Source organism: Ambystoma mexicanum, chromosome 12 (assembly GCF_040938575.1).
Source record: "Ambystoma mexicanum isolate Mex_15411 chromosome 12, UKY_AmexF1_1, whole genome shotgun sequence".
NCBI classification, from domain to species: Eukaryota; Metazoa; Chordata; class Amphibia; order Caudata; family Ambystomatidae; genus Ambystoma; species Ambystoma mexicanum.
The window spans coordinates 666,127,916-666,149,289 of record NC_090936.1 but is presented as its reverse complement, the minus strand read 5'-3'; the positions used below and the strand labels follow the sequence as shown (position 1 = coordinate 666,149,289).

The 21,374-nt window shown below is 47.8% G+C and overlaps 1 protein-coding gene across 3 annotated transcripts in view; it reads left to right on the top strand.

The window, feature by feature from the left end:
- LAMB4 (laminin subunit beta 4) overlaps positions 1-21,374 on the top strand; it is a 933,969-nt gene that overhangs the window by 790,614 nt on the left and 121,981 nt on the right. For all 3 annotated transcript variants that reach the window (XM_069629159.1, XM_069629158.1, XM_069629160.1), the window contains one exon: positions 4,748-4,962. In XM_069629159.1, the coding sequence (XP_069485260.1) occupies positions 4,748-4,962 (215 nt within the window). The remainder of the gene's footprint in view (positions 1-4,747; positions 4,963-21,374) is intronic.

Here is a 21,374-nt window from a genome sequence, read left to right as displayed (position 1 = left end):
GGGGAACAATTTTGTAAATGAATGGGTGTGACCTCTGTGTGGCAAATGTATCCCTCCTGCATCTCTTCTCTGGTATCTAGTCTCCGCCGGTGTGGCTGATTGAAATACTTCTAAGAGGATTAACCTGACTCTGCTCTAGATCAGTGACTGCCTGTTACCCTGAGCTCACCCAATTTCTCTTCTCTGCATTTGGCACCTCCTTCAGCCAGGGCCTTGGATTAAAGTGCTTCTTGATATCTGCTGGATATCCCTTCTGGTTCTTGCTAGGGTAATGCATGGAAAGGATTGACAGATTGATAGCTCTTTCTCGATTCTGTGGGTGGTGGTGCATGGCCGTTGATGGTGGAGCGATTTGTATGGTTAATTCCGATAACGCACGAGACTCTTCCATGCTAACTAGTTACGCACCTCATTCATTGGATGAAAGTGCTTCTTGATATCCGCTGGATATCCCTTCTGGTTCTAGCTAGGGTAATGCATGCAGGCTCCAACCATTTGTGAAACAGGAAGGTGTTGGCTGGAAGATTTTTAACTATTCATTATCTCTAGGGAACTCTCCAGACCATTGGTCACCCTGTCATGCCATTACAGATGGGTAAAGACCCTATTCGGATCATGCTTAGTCCGACCCCAAAAGGGACAGTCCAACCAGCATTGATAGGACACATCACTTTATCACAAAAACCACATGCAACCCCTCCCATATTTTAGTCTCCCTGGACATCGGCAGTAAGGTGTAGCTTGAGTCTCTAGGCATGGCAAACTTGGACATACGGTTGAGCATACCCGACCCATTCGAGGTGACTTTATCAAGATGGAAAGGTGATGGCTGGAAGGTTTCGAATTAATCATGACCTGTGGAATTGCTTTGTGGAACCCTCTAGACCATTGCTTTTCTGCCTGTCATGCTATTACATAACGGAACATACCATATGCACATCAGGCTTGCTTCCACCCTAAAAGTGGTATCCCTTCAGCATGAAACCTGCACCACCACCCCAGATATATTTCAGGTTTGTTGGCCAGGTGTAGCTTAGCTTTCTAAGCATGGCAAGTTCAGGACCTACACTGGGGCATACCTGTCTACTCAGGGTGACTTTAGCAAAACCGAAAACGTGAGGGCTGGAACGTTTTGAATTAGTCATAACCCCTGATGATGCTCTGGGCAACCCTCCTGACCAATGTCTTTCATTTTGCCAAGCCATTACAGAAAGGGGAAATACGTACTAATGAAAAAATCCTAACGTACAAATCCCTAAAAGACTTGCCACTCACTCACAATCGCCCAAAGGTTCCGTTGAAAAATTTCCCGAAAAAAAGTTGAGGAAAATTCTCCTGCGGGCCCGCCGGAATCTTCTGCACACGAGAGAAATTTTGGCCAAAAGAGCGCTGGCTAATTCTTCTTATTGCCGGGTCTGCGGCCTAGTTGACCAAATAGAATCTGTTCGTCATCTACTCACTTCATGTGTTGGACTGGCGCAGGAAAGAAGGGCTTATTTGACACCACTCATCACGTGCCCTTTTACACTCGACGAAGAGACAATATGGTTCCGTCTAATTGCAGGCGACTCCACTAGATGGTCCAGAGCGGCAGCTAAATTTCTCGAAGTAGCTCTGGTAAAAGCTAGCCACATTGGCTCATCGCCTGCAACCTCAGTAAGAGACCTTCAAGGAAATTCGAGAGTGGTGTCGTGAGTCCTGGGTCAACTTCCAACTTTCAAAAGTTCGCCACAACACAGTTTTGTAAAAAACCCTAACAGGTTAATAAACAAAAAAGAAAGGGGAAATACTATATGCAAATCAGGCTTGCTTCCACCCCAAAATCAGGTATCTAGACCAAGTGGCTAGGTCATCTCCCTTCACACAAACAACTTCAGACATGTTTCAGGCTCACTGGCCATCATCAGTGAGGTGTAGCTTAGGTCTCTGGGCATGGCAAGCTCGGGACCCACACCTGGACATACCTGTCCTATTTGTTGTGACTTTAGCAAAATAGAAAGATCATGTTTAATTGAATCCCTTTCAGCCCTCACTATTCTATTTTGCTAAATACACCCATCTGTGACCATTTCATACGCCTGATGGAATCAGCGGTGTGATAATAGACCTGTCACATCTAGCAAGTTGAATTCAATCTGTGACCTTATTGGGGAGCCTCTTTCTATTATTTATTTGTACATATGATTAAGAAAACGGGTGGGACTGCTCATGCTCATGGACGTTGAAGAGCTCCTTAAACATCTTCATGTAAGCCAAGGGGATTTTGCCCTAACCCGCCAGCTGCCATTTGGTGCCAGACCACAGGGGGAGTAGTACATCCCCTCTGCCAAGACCAGCTGCAATAGAAAAGTAATTTTAGGCAACCTCGTTATGAAGATAACATAAAACAGGAGATGGGCTACTATCCAGTATTAGCACATTTGACCTAAAAACATTTGACCTAAAATATTCAATCGAATTTTTTTGACCTTTCTTTCGGTCAAATTTAATTAAATATGTATATGGGCGTGGGTACGTTTATAGATTAGGTTGAGGGGAAGTGGGAGGGTTGTGGGGGGTTTCCCCCCGCATTTTAGACCGAAAAAAAGGTCAAATAAATTTGATCAAATGTGATTAGGTCAAATGTTTCAGGTCAAATAGACCCAAACCTACTATACTGAGTGTTCCCTGTCTTCTACATTATCATGTGAAAAACCATGACACTCGCCACACAAAAGGTGTTTTCAGCCCAGGGGTCAATTATATTGTAACACGTTGAATAAACACTGGGCACCACAGCGTCCCATGTCATTTCCCATTTGGAAAGTCCCCACCACTCTTCGCCCCTTTAATACTAGTCTACCAGGGTAAGCCAACCTATCTGGTAGGCCTACAGCAGGTCTCTTACCACACTCTCTGTCATGGGACTTTCACCACTATGTCTGTCTTAACATGCAAGTCTATTAACCCCGTTGAATCAACCCTTAGCCCTGATACTAACCAATAGCTGCTGCAGCCAACCATTGGGACCGGCATCACTATAACAAAAATGTAGGCAGTGTTCATGAAATGTCCTTCGCAGTCTTACTGTAAGGGGCAGCTTGACTCATGACCTGCACACTCCTATACTGCCCAATATCCACATGCTGGCTCACGGTAGCCATGTGCCAGTCACTGCTGCAGCATGGGCAAACCTCGCTCAGTGAGAAGCTTGTGCCATCGGTGCTTCGGGGACACCCTGGCACGAATGGGCATCCCGGTTATGCACCCATACAGCGCATCACATGAGCATTGCCCATTCACTGCCCCAGCACATGCGGCTGCGTGCCAGTCCCTGTTCAGGGCGCCTCCAGCACTCCACTGCGCCCCAGAACTATGAAGAGAGGGGGGCATGCAAAGCTGCGCACTTCAGCCTGTTTCGAAGATCCTCCCAAGGCTCACCTCTCTTCTCTGGGCCGCACTACTTACACGGCCCGGTTTCCATATCTTCACACCCCGCCCCATCTGGCCCCTGCTCCTACAGCCCTCATATCCATCATTCACGCAACCCATGGCTGTATTCCTGTCTGGCTTGTTAAAGCGCTAGCTTTCATTGCTTGGTGGGGCTTCCCCTGAGAGATGAGGCCCAGGACTTAGTTTCCGCTGGCCTTTCCCGCTCACACTGTACTATGTTTCCGGTATCTCTGCTCTCCACATGCCTTCCCCTAGGCCACAGCTGGCATTCACGGTCAAGGACTGGGCTGGCCAACAGCCTTCCCCATCATGTGCCTCTGCCCAGCTTCTCCGTCAGGCCTGGGGTGCGAGCTTGAGGCCACGCCCCCTCAGGGATCACACTCCACCTGACTGCTCCCTGTCCTACTGTCTTACGTTTATCTCTAGCCCTCTCTCTGTCCAGAAACGCAGGTCCCTCCATCCGGTCACTGCAGGGGTGACCTCGCCATTCTTCTTGCCCCAAAGTTCTAAGGCATCCCTGCAGAAAATGCTTCAGGGTAAGCACAGTGGTGCAGTAATCACAGTAAAGCACTATAGATGTATACCTGTTGAACAAACTATATGTAAACAACCCTTTATGTATGTGTTTCTTATGTCTTTTAGTAATATATGTAACCGCAATTTAGGCTGGCACTAATTGGGTCAGGGTTTAAACTCACCCCTACACAATCCACCCTCCTGCCAAATTTCTCGGTCACCAGAATGAGTATTCATACGTCTGTTTGTGTAAAAAGAGGTGTTTTGCCTTTCTCATATTCCAAAGACGTCCGAATAGCGATGATTGAATGCCTACGCGAGGTATCTGGTCATTCCATCTAATGCCATTCCATCGAATTTTTTCCATCAAATTTTTTCCATCTAAAAAATGTGCATCGGATGCATGCTTTTAGGGGTAAAGGGTTAATTTTTCTTCAGGAGGATGTTAAAGGGTAAAAAAACAGGTGTTTGGGTCGGGGGGCAAAAAAATAAGAAAAAAATGCATTTGATGCAAATTGTTTAGATTGAAAAATTTGATGCAAATGCATTTAGATGCAAGGAATTCGATGCAATGACCATAAACCCCTTTGCGAAGATGCGTTTTGCACATAAGATCTTAATAAAAACGTTTACAATAGAATTTAAAAAACATTTAAAAAAAATGTAGACACCAAATTTAATTTAAAAATGTACAGGTAAACTTTAAATATTTTGAAACTCTAAGGGAGAGGTGAACAGTTGACACATTTCCTCGAGTCTTGTCAGGGAAATGTAAAGCTTATATACTCTGTGTGATCAGTTTGTGTAGATGCCTTCAACAAGATCAGCATGCACTACGACGCATCGCTAAATGCGGAAATCAAAACGTACGAAACGCTCCCCATCCTGTGGAGCTCCAGCAAGACCAGAGGAAACATCAAGGAGACCCTGAGAGATCTGGCCCAGAAGGAAAAGGAAAACACGAGAAAGCTCAACAAGATGAACTTCCTGGATGTGGCCAAGCTCAATACGAAGGTAAGTGGTCATAAGGATGATAACATGTTCTTATATAGCGCTTCAAGTCAGACTCCTCCAGATTCTAAGCTCTGTAATAAAAAGTGACTGGTTCCTGATTTACTGACCTCAGAGGATGAAAGGCTAAATCTGTCCTTACACGGGATTCAAACATGCAAAGTGCATGCTGCTCACCAGTCAGAGTACAACTCAGTGATATCATGACTGTGCAATGTTATGTAATCTTACTGAGAATAATAACATGCACCACTGCCATTTGCATGGTCTCCAGGGTCTCTAATATTTCTGGAAGCAAGGCGACTCAGTTAGAGTAGAGGGGAGAGAAGGAAAAAGCAAGGTAGCTTTGCTGTTGTCTTAATGCGTGCAGTTCAGAAGAGCCCGGGTAGTGTGAGAAAGTCAGGTTCTAGGTGGCCTGTGCCAAGGGAATAGAGCAGTGGTCGGCAGGTTGTGGCTCACTAGATGCAGCAGCCTACAACTCCCATGATACCCCACCATTGATTTATGGAAGGGGCTGATGGGAAATGCCGGCCAAAACTGTGACAAATCAACTTCCGGGGCATCAGTGGTCCAGAGATAAATATCGGTTTCTAAACCATCAATCCCCCCACACCTCTGGTACACCAGAAGGGATCCGAACAGATTGGAAACACAAGCAAATTATAAGCCTCCTTCTCCAATTTTGGTAATGTGGACGGAAGGGCAGGCTTATCTCCGAAAGGTTGTGGATCGTTGCTTAGTTGCAACACAGCAAGAATTCAATTATTACCCAATGATAAAAGGTACTTTCCAGTTAAGTTTGTGTACATATATATACTTTATTATCATCATAGCAGACAGTTCTAGCACACCACGAAATGCAATCCACCCTGTAAAGGAATGCAGAGGACAGACATTTTCAAAGAAGGAAAAGGGTTGCACTCTGGATACTGTCAGGAGGGTAGTTCGTATAGTAAATAATCACAACAATGCAAGGATACTTGGTTTCAGCACAAAATGAGAAATGGGTCGTAAACTGTCACTATGGGCCTTCAGAGAAGGACCAGGGGGATAGAACCACAATGTACCTTGTGCTGTAGGAGTTTGTGGTGCTTGATAGGGTCAAGTCAGCTTCAGGGTGCTTTGCAGCTTCTGCGACAGAGTTCAAGATGGGAGACAGCAGCCGGTATCAGGCAGCAAACAGTTCAGTGAGCGTAGCTGGACAGATAGCTGCAGGCTGGCCTACATGGTGCCTCGGCGTCGCGAATTGTTGTCTCAGTGCTGGTCGGTGGTTCTGAAGCACTGGTCGAGGAGTCTCAGAAGTCTTTAAGTGACTGTGGCGTAACAACAGTCAGCATTGCAGTCGGTTACAGCTCGAGGGACTCGACTGGCTCGAAAATGTCCTTTAAGGTAGGTGTCGGTAGATGCTCGTCAAGGCACGTCTCCTAGCTTCTTCACTGGGCTTGTGTAATCCTTTAAGGCGGATAGCCCAAAGCTGAGGAGTGTGTTGCAGGCATCTTCCCTCTCCTTGGTTTCGGGTTCAGAGACTCTCTGACACTTCCCACCTGTGAAGCTTGCTGCAGAGCCTAGCAGGGCATGCTGTGTGCTGGCTGGTTACTGGTTCTGGGCTGCTGGAATGTCCTCTGGATTTGGTATGTTCCTCTGTTCCCTGGGAGATGTTTAGGGGAGGGGTCTTGCTTCCACCTTGGACATCCTGGGCTTCCTTCACTGGCGGAAGATATAAGGTATACTGTATCTTCAGCCAGGGCCCAATGCAGAGTTATTCTTGTTACTCCTTGCAAAGTCTTCAGATGATTTGCCAAAAGAGGGGCTTGCCCCTCTTTTAAAGCCAAATGGATCACAGGGACCAATCCCGGGTACCCACCAACAATTTCCTGTGTGCGTGAAGTCATAACCAGAGTGCTTTGCAACAGAAAAGTTAAGGGGCGGGGGTTAACCATATGTAAAACTAAGTCCCACCCTTCTTCTTGCCTGTTGTGGATCAAAGGGTCTCTCTGATTAATGGAGCTCTCTGTGGTTCCTGATTAAAGCAGCAGGCCTCCCTTGAAGCTGCGGGGAGACCAGACATTCTGGCTCTGGCAAACCATATACTCATAATTTCTGAATGGGGTGCCCCAGCAGGGATGACTACTGTAAACATGCAGTCCCAGACATGACATTTCACTGTCAATCGATACTGAGGGCGGGAGCTGGACACACTGCATATGAAAGGGTGTTGGGGTTTCCCAGAGACATTGCTAGGGGGAAGCTCAGAGGGCTATAGCCCTGGGTCCTTTAGTTGTAGCCCCGGATAGAAGCTCAGGGGCTACAACCAAAAGGCTAGCTAGCCCCAAGTCCTGACAGGCCCTACATTAGCTTAGCCCCAGATCTTATCCAGACCTAGAAACACCCCTAGGGTTTCCTGTCTCCTTTGATAGCCTCTGCAGCCAGGCCCCATGTGGGCCTGTTTGAATTAACTCTGATCAGTCTTCTAATGGTGTCACCAGCTACAGGGCTCAACAAAAGGACAGGGCAGAGCCTTTGTTAGTTTGGCTGGCCATGGCAGGGGGAAGGTCTGGCCCTCCCCTTCTAGAGATGCATTGTGTACTCCACCTGTCAGATCCCAACTAAATATGACAGCAGGGGTCTGCGCCTGTAGGCTGTGTCCTCCCAGAGTACACAGGTCTATGCGTATGTCGTGCAGTGAGTATAGATAAATGTGTGCGGATTAGCCGCACACATTTTCTAGAGGTTGATCTACCATCATTCAATTCCATTTAAAATTTCAAAAAAGCCCATGGGAGCGCACAGCCAAGGTGCGGATGGTCGAATACCTCACAAAAATATCCAGAGGATTTCAAGGTGGCAAACACTTGCAAATAAATATTTGTCATTGGATGGGAGCCTCACATGCCCCTGGTGCTAGGGTGCATTGAGAGGGGCAGTGCTATATAAGAGTCTGTAGAGGCCAGTCGTTTGATGTGTGTAGGGAGGGATTCCAAATTGCCAACTGTGAGTAACATAGTTGGTTAGAAAGAGAATGCTCCTGGGGCTCTGCTCCCCAGGAGAGCAATGCTGGCACAATATTGCATATGTTATGTTATGTTATCGGTACTTGTATAGCGCACCGTCACCAACGGAATTTGTCCCCAGGCGCTGTGCCGGATCTGTAAACAGGAAGGGTGGGGTAGGGTTAGTTGGGAGGAGGGGAGAAGGAGAGTGTGAGATGTGGTGTGCTGTTGGCAGCTTCAGCTCGGTATACACCGAGTGCTGGGCTTTGGTGCTAGTATCGGATCGGATAAAGGCCTCGAGTGCTGTGGGTGAAGTTTATGTGTTGTTGATGCGGTGTGGTAAAGTGCATGCGGTTTGCTGGGAGAGAGATGGTTGTGTGGTTTTGTGTGGGTTTAAGTATGCAGAAGATTGAGGGTTGGGTTAGTGGGGTCTGTATCCAGGTTCAGGTACTTATGATTCTGTTAGAGTTGTATACCTATGGGTTCAGATGTTGCTGTGGGTTCGGATGTTGCTGGTTCCTGGTGGCCGACTCAATTTGGTGGTGTTGCGCTGATCCAACTGTATCCTATTGAGTATAGTTTGGATTGGTGGGTGCGTCTGAACCTAATCTTCAGGTGTGTGACTGGGTGGGTGATATCTATTCTTATGTGATCTAGTGTGACCCTGGTCAGTTAAGGCTTTGAGTGGATCAGGGTTGCGGTCAAGTTGAAGTGTTGTCCTAGTGGATCCGTCTTGGTGAACGTGTGTATTCAGACGTTCGTATCCTTCTGTCGCGACAGATTCTTTGATTTCCGTGGGGTGAACATCCTTGAGACTGTTGTTTAGTTGTAGTCTGTGTGGTGGGGCATTGTGCTTCCTGCTTTATATTGGTGGACCATGTGTAGTGATGAAACATTCTGTTTCTCACCCATTGCATTGGGCCCGTGATGCAGTGCTTCCTTTCCCTCTCTATGTTTTGTTCTAAGGGCTGTTGGGGAAGGTCTTAGTTAGGTCCTGGTTGTCATGATGCCTACCCCCGGAGCACCAGGCCAGGTCCAGCACCCCCGGGAGCAGGCATCACGCCCCCGGGTAAAAGCCCAGCGGCCATTCCGCGGCTCACCTTTTGTCTCTTCTTCTCTCCCCTAGGTGCAGATGTGGCGACCGGTGCTGAGAGCCGCGATGGAGCCGGGCGGCGTCTCGGGAACAGGTGAGTGAAGCGCGGAGCTGCAGCGAGCAACGCGGTGCTTTTAAATGGAAGTCTTCCTTCAGGAATGCTGGTGTGAAGGTTCCGGATGCAGGTAAGAAGGTTGAATAAGTTCTTGGTTTTCACCTTTCTCTTCTCTTATTCCCTTACAGGTGTTACAGGTTCGAGGCGGGCGTGGCTGGAGTCCAGGTGCAGGAGCAAACACAGTGAGCGTTCAGCTGCTGGGATGCAGAACAACGCGAAGCACGTGTGGCTGTCCGGGCGTGGCTTAAATAGCTTTGGAAGAAGTTCCAGGTGAGTATTCTTCCACAGCCCCACCCAAGTAACAAAATAGTTCCTTCAGAAAAATAGTCCCTCCTAAGCCTCATTTGGCTTGGTTCTTCATGCAGCATGGTCTGCATCAGGTGAGTGTGCAGCATGGTCTGCTTCAGGTAAGTGCACCAAACACTTTCCCTTATGAGCCTGGCGCCTATGGCGCCAGGACTGATGTCCAACATGAGCCTGGCGCCAACGGCGCCAGGACAGAGTCCAAAGAGCCCCTATAAAGGGCCGCTGGGCTTTTACCCGAGGGCATGATGCCTGCTTCCGGGGGTGCTGGGCCTGGCCTGGTGCTCCGGGGGAAGGCATCATGACAGCACTCCCCCCCAAGGCCCCTCCCAAGGTCGTTCCTTCTGGAGGTTTCGGTTTGTTTGGGGAATTCCGATGGAACCTTTTTACCAGCCGAGGTGCATGTACGTGATCACTGGATTCCCAAGACCTTTCCTGAGGCCCGTACCCTTTCCAATCAATTAGATAGAAAAGTTTTGATTTTGAGATCTTAGAATCCAAAATGTTCTTCACCTCGAATTCAGGCTCCCCATCTATCTGAATCGGTTCTGGTGGCTTTGTTAATCTGGTTCCTGGGTGCACTGGTTTCAAAAGTGACACATGAAAAACGGGGTGAATCCGCATGTTAGCTGGTAGATCGAGCTTCACTGCCACTGGGTTGATTATAGCTTTGATCGAGTAAGGGCCTAAATACCTTGGATTAAAAGTTCGAGGCCCCTTGAGTGATAGGTGTTTGGTAGCCAACCATACTTGATCCCCTATTTGGTATGGAGGCGCCTCTCTTCGATGCAGATCCGCATTCTTTTTGTATTTCCCTTTCGCATGTTGCAAATGTGCAGTTGCATCCTTGAAGGCTTGAGTAATCGTAGAATGCAAATGGTCCACTGCGGGCATTTCAAGGCTCAGAGGTGAGTCCAAGTCTGAAGTACGAGGGTGATGTCCATATAGGGTATAAAAGGGGCTCTGACCAGTTCCAGAGTGTATCGAGTTATTGTATGCATATTCAGCCACCCATAAAATGTCCTTCCAATTACCCTTCGATTGGTGCAACATACATCGTAGATATTGTTCAAGGGTCTGGTTTGTTCTCTCCGTCTGACCATCGGTCTGTGGGTGGTGGCTGGTCGAGAGTCTTACGTCGATTTGTGCCAGTTGACAACACTTTTTCCAAAAATGAGAAATAAACTGGCTTCCCCGATCGGAGACTAGTATGGACGGGAATCCATGCAAACGGATGATATTTTCGAGGAATTCCTTGGCAAGAACAAAGGCTGAAGGTAATCCTTTCAACGGAATAAAGTGGGCCATTTTGGAAAATAAATCCACCACGACCAGAATAGTATTGTAACCATTACAAGAGGGCAGGTCCATGATAAAATCTAGTGACAGGGTGTGCCAAGGTGCTGGTGGAATGTCTAAGGGCTGAAGAAGACCGGCGGGTCTTGTCTTTTGACCTTTGTTTTGGGCACAAACTCCACAGGACATCAAGAAAGATTTAATATCCTTTCGCCAGGAAGGCCACCAGAATTGTCGTTTAACCTTTTCCTCTGTTTTGGCAATGCCAGGATGTCCTTCCATCAGGGTATCATGATGACGGGAAATAACCAGTTCTTGCAATTCCTTTTCTGGCAAAAATAAGCATCCTTGGAAGTAAGGTAAACCATCCTTGACTGAAAAGTTAGACCCCCTTTTGATCCAATCCTGCAAGGCTGAAGAGTCCAGGAATTGTTTCACTCGTGCTTGAATGTCTTCAAGGGTTTGTAAAGTGGTTATCCCCAAAATTCTTTGTTCGGGAATTATCGGCACAGGTTCTGAGTTTGTGTTTATTTCTTCCATTCCAATTCGGGATAGAGCGTCCGCCTTACCATTCTTATAGCCGGGGCGGTAGGTGATTACAAAATCGAACTCAGCAAAGAACAAAGCCCATCGGAGCTGTCGAGACGATTGAGCCTTGGCAGTTTTTAAATATTGTATATTTCGATGATCAGTGATCACGGTGATGGTATGCCGGGCACCGAGGAGATAATGCCGATAAGCCTTAAAGGCAGACTTAATGGCTAATAGTTCCTTATCGGTGATCGCATAATTTATCTCCGGCGGCGAGAACTTTCTGGACCAAAATGCTACGGGGTGCAGTTGGTTGGTTTAAGGGTCTCTCTGAGACAGGACAGCTCCCATGGCTAAGCTGGACGCGTCGGTTTCGACTATATATGGGAGATCGGGACGCGGGTGCTTCAAAATAGGTGCGAACTTAGCTTTCAACTCCTGAAAGGCCTGTTCGGCTTCCTCGGTCCATTCAAAACGTTTATTTTTTCGCAAGAGTGCAGTGATGGGTTGCACCACACGTGAAAACTCCGGGATAAACCTGCGATAAAAGTTGGCAAAACCAAGCATACTTTGGACACCTTTCACCGAACTAGGTGATGGCCATTTGAGGATGGCATCCACTTTCCGTGAATCCATTCGGACCCCTTTAGGTGTCAGGATGAATCCGAGAAACTCAACCTCGGTGGTATGGAAAACACATTTTTCCAGCTTGGCAAACAGTTTGTGCTGGCGCAGTTTCTCTAGGACGGCCCTGACATGCTTTCTGTGATCAGATTCCAAAGAGGAGTACACAAGAATGTCATCGATATACACGACAACACAGACATCGATGAGTTCCCGAAGGACATCGTTCATGAATAATTGGAAGGCTGCAGGAGCGTTTCACAACCCGAAAGGCATCACCTGGTATTCGAATAGTCCATATTTTGTACGGAAGGCCGTTTTCCATTCGTCGCCTTCTTTTACTCGTACCAGATGATAAGCCCCCCGGAGATCTAACTTGGTGTATACGCAAGCGTCCTTCACCTGGTCAAGGAGTTCATGGATCAGAGGCAGAGGGTAACGATTTTTAACAGTTATCTGGTTCAAAGCGCGGTAATCGATACAAGTTCTAAGGTCGCCTTCTTTTTTAGGCACGAAGAACAAAGCTGAGGATGCCGGGGACTTTGACGGGCGAATGAAACCATTGGCGAGGTATTGATCTAAATATTGTCTCAAATGCAGATTCTCTGGTTCAGTAAGGGCGTAAATCCTGCTACAAGGGGGTTGTGCACCGGGCACCAGATCGATTTGGCAATCGTACGATCTGTGGGGAGGTAACGTGTTGGCCTGTTCCTTTTTGGAAGACGTCCTGAAAGTCTTGGTACTCTGGAGGTAGTTGCACGGGCACAGAGGTTACTGATGCTAGATTAATCTTTGGATTTTCTGGGTAGCAGGTTTGTGCACAATCCGGGAAGGTTATTCTCTTTGCTCGCCAATCAATTCGAGGATTATGTGTCTCTAACCAAGGGATTCCGAGAATAAGCTGAAACTGTGGAGCCTTGATTACATCAAACACAACTGCCTCCGATTGGCCATCCGGACCTACAAGTGTCACCTCAGCTGTGGAAGGTGTTACTGGTCCAGAGGCAATTTCGGTTCCATCTACTGTGGTGATGACATCTTTGTTGGTTTTAGGACACAGAGGGAGGTTTATCCTAGAGACCAATTCTCGATCCACATCGTTTCCTATAGCCCCGCTATCGATGTATGCCTTTATAGCATGCAACCGTTTAGGCTGTTCCGGATCTACGAGGACCATTGGCACAATGAAATGCGAGGTCTGAGAGTTAGTTTTCAAGCTCGGCAAGCGGACCCCTACGCTTGCCGGGCGTGGTCGTTTCCCGATACAGAGTTTCCATGGATTTTATCAGCGGCTCCTACCACCTTCTTGGGCGGCTTAACCGGGCAATCTCGTAGAAAGTGTCCAGAGGACCCACAATAAAGGCATAATTGCATCTGTCGTCTTCTTTCCTGTTCTTTTTGAGTTAGGGGTCCTTTAACCCCTCCTATTTGCATAGGCTCCAAGCCATCAGCCCCCTTGGGGTTAGCGTGGGTCTTGGCCAACACCCGGGTTTCAAACTTGGACCGATCTGCTTTTCTGTTTTGCAGCCTGTGATCCAATTGGACCACTAAGTCTATATATTCAGTGCATTCTTGGGGCGGATTTACAACTTGTGCCAGGACATCTTTAAGTTCTCCGCGTAGACCTCGATAGAATAACGTGATTCTTTTATCCTCTGGCCAACCAGTTTCCACAATTAGTCTATTGAAGGTTGAAATGTAGGATAGAAGGTCTTGATTGCCCTGTCGCAGAGATAGAAGTTCGTCATCCAGAGCCTGTCCCTGGGAGTGTCGAGCAAATAACCTTTCCATGCTTGTTTGAAATCCTTGAAAATCACGAAGAATCGGGTCATCTTGAGTTACCAGTGGGACTGACCAATCGGCAGCACAGCCGCTGAGATATGACAACACAAAGGCTACCTTGGTCTGATCATTAGGGAAGGCCCCAGGTCTGCATAGGAAGTGCAAACGACACTGATTCATGAATACGGCGAATCGTTTGGGGTCCCCAGCAAAGTGTTCAGGTGGGGCCAGCGGCATGTTCCCAGGTAGATTAATCTGCACCGGGTTACTGGAAACCACAGGAGCGGGGTTCCCCCCGGAACCGGGTAAAGGAGTTTGTCCAGCCTGGCCTTGCAAAAGCTGTCTAGCAAGGTCATCAGCTCTATCCTTTATTACAATCACTTCCCTCCTGAGGGCACTAGTCTCTTGACGAGCGGCGTGTACTTCGGCCCGTAATTCCCCCAGTAATTGGGCCATCTGGTCAGTTTCGGAAGTTTCCATAGCGCCTGGGTGGGAATTTGTAGGAAGGCTTCGCGTTCTGTAACGCTCACCTGGTTCCCACTGGGGCGCTGGTCTAGTCTGGATTGCTGTGGCCTCTTCTAGCGTGATGCGCAGGACCCGGCACACCGATTGGACAGGGCCTCCAAATCGTGCTTGCCTGGCCCCTAGGAATATCCTTCTGCAGATGAGAAAGGGGTTAACAGTCTGCGGAATAGTGTGCTAGCTCCCCCCATTCCCCCTTCGTTCCTCTCTAACTTCCTCCAAACCCCGGTTTAAGCTCACCTTATGGTTTGGAAGGATGAACTCTCCATCCTGCTTCTGGTGCAGGGGCGCGCGTTCGTCCAGTTACTTCACTGGTTTTCAGAATGGCGCTGGCAAAATCCACTTGACTTTCCTGAGCGATGCGCCGTAAGTATGAAAGTTCAAAGTTCAAGTGAGGCCCCCTTTATGTTGTCTTTCTAACCTGTGATCTGTCCTTCATTTCAGGTGCAGAATGAAGGCGATGCGTCGAGGGGTTAAACTGCCGAGGTGAGTAGTGATGAGGGCGATCCCTCTAAATGTCCTTATCATTCCCCAGAAATGTCTCTTGTCCTTTCCCCATAGGGGCCGGGGTACGGTACCTGCCAACGGGGCGGCGCCGACCCGAAATGTGGAAGAAAAGCCGGTAAGTATTATGGCTGTTAATCAGGCTTTCCTTCTGTGTTCCTTCTGCTCACCTTTTGTTTCTTCCTCTCTCCCCTAGGTGCAGAGATGTGGTGTCCGATGCTGACAGCCGCGATGGAGCCGGGAGATGTCTCGAGGACAGGTGAGTGAAGCGTGGCGCTGCAGTGAGCAACGCGATGCTTTTAAATGGAAGTCTTTCTTCAGGGATGCCGGCGAGAAGATTCCGGATGCAGGTAAGAAGTTTGAAATAGTCTTTGGTTTTCACCTTTCTCTTCTCTTCCTTCCTTGCAGGTCTTCCAGGTTCGAGGCGGGCGTGGCTGGAGTCCAGGAGCAGGAGCAGACACGGTGAGCGTTAAGCTGCAGGAAGCAGAACAACGCGAAGCATGAGCTGCTGTCTGGGCGTGGCTTAAATAGCCTCCAAAGAAGTCCCAGGTATGTATCCTTCCCCAACTAGGTATGTATCCTTCCCTGGCCACGCCCAAGTGAAAAAATAGTCCCTATGAAAAAATAGTCCCTTTCAGGTCTCAGGGAGGCCGGAAGCGTGCAGCATGGTCTGCATCAGGTAAGTGCACAAAACACCTCCCTTTATGAGCCTGGCGCCTATGGCGCCAGGACTGATGTCCAACATGAGCCTGGCGCCATAGGCGCCAGGACTGAGTCCAAAGAGCCCCTATAAGGGGCCGCTGGGCTTTTACCCGAGGGCATGATGCCTGCTTCCGGGGGTGCTGGGCCTGGCCTGGTGCTCCGGGGGTAGGCATCATGACAGCACTGCTCTGTGTGTAATGCACATTGTTTTGAATTTTATTTGTTTTTTTATTGGTAGCCAATGTAGTGTTTTCAGCGCAGGTGCGGTGTGTTCTCTTCGGGGTAGTTTCAGAAGTAGTCTGGCTGCCACGTTTTGAATGCATTGTAGTTTTTTTAGGAGTCGTTCAGGCATGCCTAGGTATAGGCTATTGGCGTAGTCTACTTTGGACATGACGAGGGCGATGATGGTGGTCGTTTTGTTGGCAAACGATAAGAACGGTAAGATTCGCTTTGCCGATTGCAGGAAGAAGAAGCATTTCTTGAGGAGAGCGTTTACTTGTGGCTTTAGCGTGAGATTATTGTCCATCAGAACCCCCATGTTTTTTACAATCGCCGAGGGTGCTGGGGTAGTCCTGAGTTCCCTTGCCCAAGGGATGAATTGGTTTTCTCCTCCATTTTTTGTGACAATCATTATTTCAGTTTTGCCTGGGTTGATTTTGAGGGAATTGGAGTTCATCCAGAAAAATACATCGCGGAGGCAGTTTTCTAGCGTTGAGTTTCTTTCCGGGTTGTCTTGTATTTTGAAGATTATTTGTGTATCGTCAGCGTAGTTGTAGCAGCTGAGGCTGTTGCTTTTGATGATTCTGATAAGTAGATACAGGTAGATGTTGAATATTAGCGGGGAGAAAGATGATCCTTGTGGTACTCCACAGGTGGAATCTCTCGGGCTGGGGCCAGCGTTGCATACACGTTTAAATAAAATGTAATCTATAGAACATAAAACTTTCATAATACTTTCTGAACTGTAATCTCCCTATAAACACTAGCAGTTTACTTTCTTATCACATGACAAAACGGCAGCTTGTATCGTGTGCGTGTTACTAGTGTTTAACTTTGATGCAAGATCATATGCCAATTGCTTTATATATGCACATGTTTGCATTAAGTGGATAAAATACTTTGTTAGCCAGATGAAAAATACAACAAAAGATCTTGCGGGGATGATATCTTTACACTTGTTTTCATTGCCACAACTGGAAAGAAGGAACCGACATGGTCTTAAAAGCTAGCACACACATGAATGAGTGAGCCTGGCAAAGGGATCTTGCGTTTGTTTTCTCTGTTTATAAAAATTATGAAGAAAAAAACCAAGCTGGATGTGTAGCTCCTACTTATCGAAGCACTCCTGAGCAAGGAACCCGAGGCAGAGATGAAGTGGTTTGCGCGGGGTCACAGCACTTGAACTAGTGGTGAAGGCAGGGGTAGAGCTGGGGTTTCAGGTTGCTCACGCTTCAAAGGAGGCTAAAACCGCACCTCCTCCTCCATCTCTTCATTCCTGCGTGGAGGTCACATGATTTGTGTGCACGTCCATGTGGTTGTTAGATAAACTCAAGAAGTAAAATGAGGAGCTATTCTATACACGTTGGACTTGTCACAGTAGCGGAAGACAGATCACTGGGGTGGTATCAGGAACAGTATACATGCCTGTTACATTACATTATTACACCTCTTGTTTATTTACATGGGCAGGCACTGCGGACATTCACAGGCTAACAAAAATAAGGTTTTTAATATTATAGATTAGACCTTGCATCAAAGTTAAACACTAGTAACACGCACGCGATACAAGCTGCCGTTTTGTCATGTGATAAGAAAGTAAACTGCTAGTGTTTATAGGGCGATTACAGCTCAGAAAGTATTATGAAAGTTTTATGTTCCATAGATTACATTTTATTTAAACGTGTATGTAACGCTGGCCCTACCCAGAGAGTAGCAAAAGGCCATACAAAGTTCAAACGGGGAGGTGAAAAAACGTACAGTATTTTCTGAACACGATAGGGGATTTTAGGATCGAGAAAGGATAAGGGGAGCGGAGGAGGTGTATTTGTAATATGTTACATGTTGTGTTGCGTTAGGACAGATGTTCTAACATTTGCACTGATGCTAAGGACTGAGTAAATGCACTTAATGCCAATTGTGCTGCCTATGCAAAACGGAACAGAGCTAACAGGTTATTCACCCGTACATTCACACACATGATTCTGCAGTGGAGTGAAGTTAATTTTCTCTTTTTGTCTGCCAGCATTATAGGGAATAACACACCGTTTCCTCCAAATTTAGCTAGGACCTTATTACATAAAGTTTTGAACCTGAGTAAGAAAATTGACCTCTTGAAAACATTTGTCATGTTGTCCTATTCAGCCAATCAGTGACTAAAGGGGCTCCATTTTGCCTTTTTGAAAGATGGACATTTGAGACAAACTCTGTTTCTTTTTGTCTCACATAGCAAACATAGCACTACGCTCATACGCTCATATGGCTCATGTACCACACAGCAAACATAGCACTACGCTCATATGGCTCATGTACCACGGAGCAAGCATAGCACTACGCTCATATGGCTCATGCACCACACAGCAAACATAGCACTACGCTCATATGGCTCATGTACCACACAGCAAACATAGCACTATGCTCATATGGCTCATGTACCACGCAGCAAACATAGCACTACGCTCATACGGCTCATGTACCACACAGCAAACATGGCACTATGCTCATATGGCTCATGTACCACGCAGCAAACATAGCACTACGCTCATATGCTCATGCACCACGCAGCAAACATAGCACTACACTCATATGGCTCATGCACCACACAGCAAACATATCACTACGCTCATATGGCTCATGCACCACGCAGCAAACATAGAACTACGCTCATATGGCTCATGTACCACGCAGCAAACATAGCACTACGCGCATATGGCTCATGCACCACACAGCAAACATAGCACTACGCTCTTATGGCTCATGCACTACGCAGCAAACATAGCACTATGCTCATATGGCTCATGTACCACGCAGCAAACATAGCACTACGCTCATATGGCTCATGTACCACGCAGCAAACATAGCACTACGCTCATACGCTCATATGGCTCATGTACCACACAGCAAACATAGTACTACGCTCATATGGCTCATGTACCACGGAGCTAACATAGCACTACGCTCATATGGCTCGTGCACCACACAGCAAACATAGCACTACGCTCATATGGCTCATGTACCACACAGCAAACATAGCACGATGCTCATATGGCTCATGTACCACGCAGCAAACATAGCACTGCGCTCATATGGCTCATGTACCACGGAGCTAACATAGCACTACGCTCATATGGCTCATGCACCACACAGCAAACATAGCACTACGCTCATATGGCTCATGTACCACACAGCAAACATAGCACTACGCTCATATGGCTCATGTACCACGGAGCTAACATAGCACTACGCTCATATGGCTCATGCACCACACAGCAAACATAGCACTACGCTCATATGGCTCATGTACCACACAGCAAACATAGCACTATGCTCATATGGCTCATGTACCACGCAGCAAACATAGCACTACGCTCATACGCTCATATGGCTCATGTACCACACAGCAAACATGGCACTACGCTCATATGGCTCATGCACCACGCAGCAAACATAGCACTATGCTCATATGGCTCATGTACCACGCAGCAAACATAGCACTACGCTCATATGGCCCATGTACCACGCAGCAAACATAGCACTACGCTCATACGCTCATATGGCTCATGTACCACACAGCAAACATAGCACTACGCTCATATGGCTCATGTACCACGCAGCTAACATAGCACTACGCTCATATGGCTCATGCACCACACAGCAAACATAGCACTACGCTCATATGGCTCATGTACCACGCAGCAAACATAGCACTACGCTCATATGGCTCATGTACCACGCAGCAAACATAGCACTACGCTCATATGGCTCATGTACCACACAGCAAACATAGCACTATTGTCATGATCTCTGCTTCCAAAAGATCAGGACTTGCCCGACTCCCTTGGAAGCAGACCCATAACCCCGGTTCCGAGTGCCAGCCAGTCCCAATTGGGACCTTTTGGACCCTGTCCTGGCGCCAGTGGCACCAGGCTCATAAAGATGCCCAGTCCCAGCGCTGGAAGCGCCGGGCTCATAATGCTTGGGTGGACTTACCTGCAGCAGACCATGCTGCTTACTTACCTGCCAGTTGAACCCCTGATCCTCTTCTGTTTGGGACTACTTTTCCAGTTGGGTGAGGCAGGAGCCACTCCCTAGGTTCAGAACACTGGAACTCTTCTGGAAAGCAGGAACTCTTTTCTTAGGCGTGGCTGTGGAAGGAGACACCTAAGCACTACAGGAGGCTATTTAAACCACACCCGATGGATGAATCTTGCTTTGCGTTATTCTGCATTCTCTGCAGCAGAACGCTCATCGTGTCTTCTGCTTCTGATCCTGGGCCTAAGGGAACAAAGGCTTACCATCCTGGAATCCAGTCTTCAGCAGCACCTGTAAAGACAAAGAAAGAACAGGTTAGCACTACGGTCTTCAGTGGCAGCGCATCTCTTACCTGGTCCATCGGTTGTCACCAACACCTCGCGCTGCATTCCGGAATCTGAAAGACAAAGGCTTACCTACTCTTCGCATGCTCCGGAGGTCTTCGCACTGCATTCCGGCATCTGAAAGACAAAAGCTTACCAGCTCTTCGCACGCTCCGGAGGCCTTCGGCTCTGCATCCCGCATCTGAAAGACAAAAGAAGGTGCGTTTAAAGACATTGGGCAACTTTATTACTCACGTGCCATTACTCCTTCCCACGCCGAATCCAGTGGGTATTCCAGCACCCTTCAGCTTCTCTAAAGCTCCGAACTTGTACCTGCAAGATAAAAAGGGACAGTTAGTGCGCATCGTGAAGCAGGGTACAAGCGCTTACTTACGTGCTTCCAGGCGCTTCTATTCCTCACGCGGGTTCGATCCTCAACTCTCATCAGCCCGCCATCCGCCATCGCCGGAACCCTGCAAAACAAGAGATATCATTACAAAAGACTTTTAAGACATTTGAAGTGCCCAGAACTTACCGTTCGTGCAGTTAACGACGGACAGCAGTCCTCTGAGGTCAAGAGGCCTGCACCCTTATCCAGTGAAGAAACTGGTTACGGCACCCTGCCCCGAGGCAGATGGAGAGCTCGGCGTTCACTTACCTAAGACATCTTACTCTTCGAATCAGACATACAGTGCACAGAGGTCCAGCCCAAAGAGCCAACCGTGTGTTACACATCACCTTTGAAGATACGGCATTCACTCAGTCAAGACCGGCGCCTCTGCGGGAATCAGGTGAGCGTTACAGAACGCAAAGCCTATCGCAAAACTCCCACCCAGGCGCTATGGAAACCTCAGATACCGACCAGCTAGCCCAGTTACTTGGGGAACTAAGAGCAGAAGTGCATGCAGCCCGTCAGGAAACGAATGCTCTAAGAAGGGAACTGATTATTTCCAAGGAGCGAACAGACAATCTCGCTAGACAATTGCTACAGTCACAAGCCGGACAAACTCCGTTACCCGCATCAGGGGCAAATCTTCCTTCAACATCCTCTACGAACCCAGTGCAGATCAACCTACCTGGGAATGTACCTCTGGCTCCGCCCGAACGATTTTCTGGTGACCCAAAGAGGTTTGCAGTATTTATTAATCAGTGCCGGTTGCACTTCTTATGCCGGCCAGCAGCCTTTCCAACTGATCAAGCTAAGGTAGCTTTCGTGCTTTCGTACCTTAGTGGCAATGCGGCAGACTGGTCGATCCCTCTAGTTAATCAAGATGATCCGGTTCTCCATGATTTTCGAGCTTTTCAGCTCAGTATGGAAAAACTGTTTGCAAGACATTCACAGGGGCAGGCCTTGGACAATGAGCTCCTTTCATTGCGACAGG